This window comes from Balaenoptera acutorostrata, chromosome X, assembly GCF_949987535.1.
Source record: "Balaenoptera acutorostrata chromosome X, mBalAcu1.1, whole genome shotgun sequence".
Lineage (NCBI taxonomy): Eukaryota > Metazoa > Chordata > Mammalia > Artiodactyla > Balaenopteridae > Balaenoptera > Balaenoptera acutorostrata.
In genome coordinates, this window is record NC_080085.1 from 89,304,564 (window position 1) to 89,308,841 (window position 4,278).

At 51.5% G+C, this 4,278-nt stretch overlaps 1 protein-coding gene across 3 annotated transcripts; it reads right to left on the bottom strand.

The window, feature by feature from the left end:
* Positions 1 to 759: 759 nt before the first annotated feature.
* Positions 760 to 3,446, bottom strand: LOC103005448 (armadillo repeat containing X-linked 6). Of its 3 annotated transcripts, none has more exons than XM_057537528.1 (4): positions 3,317 to 3,446; positions 2,930 to 3,008; positions 2,483 to 2,598; positions 760 to 2,167 (listed from the first exon to the last, which is right to left on the bottom strand). In XM_057537528.1, exon 4 carries the CDS (start codon positions 2,018 to 2,020, stop codon positions 1,124 to 1,126), a length of 897 nt encoding a protein of 298 aa, XP_057393511.1. In that variant the 5' UTR covers positions 2,021 to 2,167; positions 2,483 to 2,598; positions 2,930 to 3,008; positions 3,317 to 3,446; the 3' UTR covers positions 760 to 1,123. The 3 variants fall into 3 exon arrangements, with proteins under 3 accessions (XP_057393511.1, XP_007181494.2, XP_007181495.2); XM_007181432.2 differs by having other exon boundaries at positions 2,477 to 2,598; XM_007181433.2 differs by having other exon boundaries at positions 2,477 to 2,598; positions 2,918 to 3,008.
* Positions 3,447 to 4,278: the final 832 nt, after the last annotated feature.

A 4,278-nucleotide genomic window follows, 5' to 3' on the forward strand; every position in this document is an offset into this window, starting at 1 on the left:
GAGGGGGCCTGGAAGTAGGTTTCACAGCTGCTTCTCAGGAGAGAGAACACAAAGCAGGCACTCAGCAAGTAGCAACTGTTACTGCTATAACTGTGCACTAAATTGTGCAGGGCTGGGTTGCCCTGTGGCCCCCAAGGATGTGTAGGCAAAGCCTCAAGGATACTGACCTTCCTCTCTAGGCCAGCAGGCGAGGAAAGACACCTTCATCGAGGGAAGGATTCCTCTGCATCAGGCACTGGGCTGCCTGCTTCACAGGTGCTGTCTCCTTTAGTCCTCCCAACAGTCCTTCTTAATTCCACCCTCCACCCCATTCCCCTGCCCCATCCCCACCCCCAGCTCCTTCTGGGAGCTTATCCTGAACCCTGCAGCCCATCTCTTCCCTTGCCTCCTGTGGGCACTGCTAGGGGGACATTTTTCAGGAGCAAATGCCCCAGTTAGTTAGCACTGATCGTGTATTTTGGGCTTCCTCTTCACGCAGACTATAAACTCAAAGACAAGTACCATGTCTCGTTTTTGCCAGTTAAAGCACACAGCTTTATTGGTGATACATAAAAATGCAGACTTGGTGGACGAGGCTGAGTCAGTACAGCTCATAGAAGGGGAGTGTACATGTTTTGCTGAATAGGTTTACCATCCATAGGCTCGTGAAGAAAAGAGAGTAAATGAAAAGGAATTCAACCTACGCAGCAACCAATGCATTTTCGGCACAAGCTCCCACATGGGTCTGGTCTCCACAAGGTGGTCCAGGGAGACCTTAGACAGGGAGACCACCACAGGCAAGGCATCCCTTGTCAGGCTAGAAAATGTTGTTCTTTCACCACACAGCTGAAATGATCCCTTTACCACAGGAAGAAGGCTGCAAGGGAGCAATTTACAATGCGCACTGCCTGCAGACTGCAAAACCAAGAGGTTACTCAGAGCTCTGTGGGAACCCCTGCCTGGCCAACAAGAGAGTGGTCCTGGATTTAGCAAGTGTAACTTTCACCCAGAGATATGGCTATTGGCTAAGGCTGGATCTTCAATAGCACCCTCTGCAGAGTCTTTGATTGAGAACACAAGTGTGTGTTCACTGATCGGGTTTTGGTTCAGGGTGGATCAGTCCCATCCTGTTGGAGGGGGCCATTTAAGAGGCCGGGATTTCTGGGACAAGCTGTCTGTTTGCGTTCCTGATAAAGAGGGACAGGAAGGAGAGCAGCATTTGGGCTCCCAGCAACTCCCCCGCCAAGACTGGCTTTTCAGACAAACCCATCAAGGGTTTCACAACGTGCCCCTCAGCACATTCACTTCCCTCTGGTATCAAAGGAAACTTCAAGCCTGAAACGGACTTGGCAAGCATGTTATTAATAACTGTCATGATTATTAACAAATTTAATCCGGCCTGCTGCAGAAATGAGTTGCAGCAAAGTGACACAGTCTCCCGACACACTTCGTTGATGTACATCTTAATCTGGCCCTGATTTGCAACACTGGCATTCAAGTCATCCGGGGCACAGAAAGCCTCAACAGCAGGGTCGGGAATAGGGATCGTGTTTCCAGCAATGGAGAGGCCTGCCAAATGACTATTGATATCGTGGCTAAATGAAAAACCAGTGTCCCTGGGCTGAGCTAACAACACTTTTCCCTGAATGAAAGGGCACTTGGAGAGGCCAAGAACACAACTGAAATTTTTAAAGCTTTGAGCACTCCAAGTATTTTTACGTTCATAAGGGAACGGGCGCTGTTTTACCGGATGTGTTCGGTTGGCCTTGCCCCCACCTGAAGGCCTGTCCTCGGTGCCACCAGGGGCCCCAGGTTCAGTCCAATCCCCATCCTCACTCCAGGGCCGAGCCATAGTTGTGAAATCAAACCAAATCTCGGGCTCCTCCTCATCCAGCTCCTGTTCATCATCCCATTCCTCTTCCTCCTCCTCCAACTTCTCACTGTCATCTCTTCCTATGGTTAGTTTGTAAACGCAGTAGCAGGCACCTGCCCCAATCATCAGTCCTGCCGCCATCCAACCCACTTCCCGAGCCCGGCCCATGCTCAGGTCCGTGCCAGCCTGGGGGCAGGACAGGAGAGGGCCTTGCTCCACCCGAATGAAGAGTTTTCTTAAGGCTCCACCCGAATGATGGTGGAGGGGAGACGTCTTCAGCCTATCCCAGGCTCCTGAGGCTCTGTTGTGATGAATCTATGGGTGAAAAATAATATTAGGGCTTTGGGCTGTGCCTGGATTTGTGCCTCACCAGGCAGACAGAGTGGAGTTTGAGTTCTGGTTGAGAGAGGTGGATTATTTGGCAACTATTTCTTTGTTCTTTTCTGTCATCCTCTGTCTACCCTCAGGACCCACCATTTCTCTTCCAGGGCCTACAGAGAAGGGCAGGAGGTGGGACTGGGCTGTGACAGCCAGGAGGGTGACAGGAGAGGCTAACCCTCAGGTAGTCTCCTCTTTCACCACACCCCCACCCCCAAAGACTCAGAGGCAGTCTCTCCCACCAACCTCTACCAAAGTCAGGTAAATTCCTTCTCCTTCTCTTGTCTTCTGTGGTCAGTGCGCCTTCCACAGTGATTGACGGACAGTCTGGCAGAAGGACAGATGGAAAGACAGCCGCCTTTGGGGAACTGAAAGTGTAGTGGATGGATCAGCACTGAGAACACAGGCCCCAGTACCCGCTTTTCTGAATTTCCAGCCTTTGAGTTTAAAATATTTCTCACACCCTCCTGACTTTCCTAACGCGGGCTTCCCCGCCCCACCCCCCTTGGCGTCCGCCATTTCCCCAGCAAAGGCCGCCACACCCCTTTCCCTGCACTGAAATGGGAGGGGGTGTGGAGAAAGAAGGGGCCGGGAGGGGGCGACTCGGACCCGGCCCGCACCGATCCCAGCACCCCCTCTGCGCCATCCCCACCGCCACCCCCACCCAGGGGCCAGGGCTCATCCCACCTTCACACCGACCTGCACGGTCCCCAGGCACTTTGGTCCTTCGCTCGCCGCGACTTTTCCCGGCGACCTACTGGCCAACAGATCTACAAACCTGCAGACAGACGGGGGACCGAGGGGACGGAGTGCTTGGTGGACGGAGCGGCACTCGGGACACGAGTGCCCTGATTGTGGAACCTTTCTTTCCTCGGAGTCTCTGTACCAGCCATTCACTCCCCTCACCCGCCGCCCGAAGTCCGCCAGGTCTCTCTCTACTAAAATGGGCATGGGGCGGGGGGGCGGCGGCGGTATTTAGAAAGTAGGCGAGAAGGGGACACAGCCCCCATCGGCCCGAACGTGGATCCGTGGCGCTCTTGGCCTTCTCCCATCCCATCTCCCTCCAAGCAGAGCCCACGCTCATACCGATCTGCACGGTCCGGGGCTACTTTCCTTCTTCCCTCACACGCCTGCAGTGTGATAGGGGGCTGGTACCCAGACGGAGGCGACTAGCAGTACTTCTGCTCTAGGCAGCTCTTGGTCACGTGACGACCACGTCACCAGTGAGCTCTGGCCCCCAACTTCCACTCCCACAAGCAGTGCGGCAGGCGCCAGCCTGCCCCGTACCTCCCCCCATCACACTGGGCCCTGTCACTCTTTTCCTCTGTAACAATACCAGAAACCAGAAGTGACCATGGCTCTCTGGTGTTTGCATTTGCCTTTCTCTAATTACAGGAAGGGGCAGCATCTTTTCCTGGGTCTATCATTACTTATACTTCTTTTGGGGGAAATGTCTTATCCTTTCCTTGGCTCTGAAGCTCCTGTCCTCTCTTTCTTAATTTCGACCCTTTCCCACAACCAGTCTCTGCACCAAAATTAAGCGGAGGGGCGGGGAAGAAAAGCCCAAGTAGCAGTGAGATTTTTGTTAGTATTTTTAATATATTTATGTTCGCTTTCGTCGGTCCTTCCTTTTTTTATTGACTCAAGCTACACTATTTTGTAATCAGAAAATACAAATATATATATATATACATATATATAACAAGATTTCCTAGTTAATAAGGAGGCCTCATCGATTTAAGCTAATTTATACCACACTGAAAATATTTTCTTCTGACTGCACAGGAAATAGCAGCTTTCAAGCAGCATAGTAAAATTTAAAAACATATCCTTACAAACAAAGCCAGTGTGCTTTCAATATGATTTATAAATTGACGGATAAAATGAATCTATAGTGAAGTGGTCAGTGCTTTAATTGTGACCAGTTTAGTTAAGTGAACCACTATCCCTTCTTCCTGGATGAACTCCTAGTGTTAGGCGTCACACGATTGAGATCGTCAGAGGGGACTGCTAGATGGCTTTCATTCTGGCTTCAAAGGACAGACTTT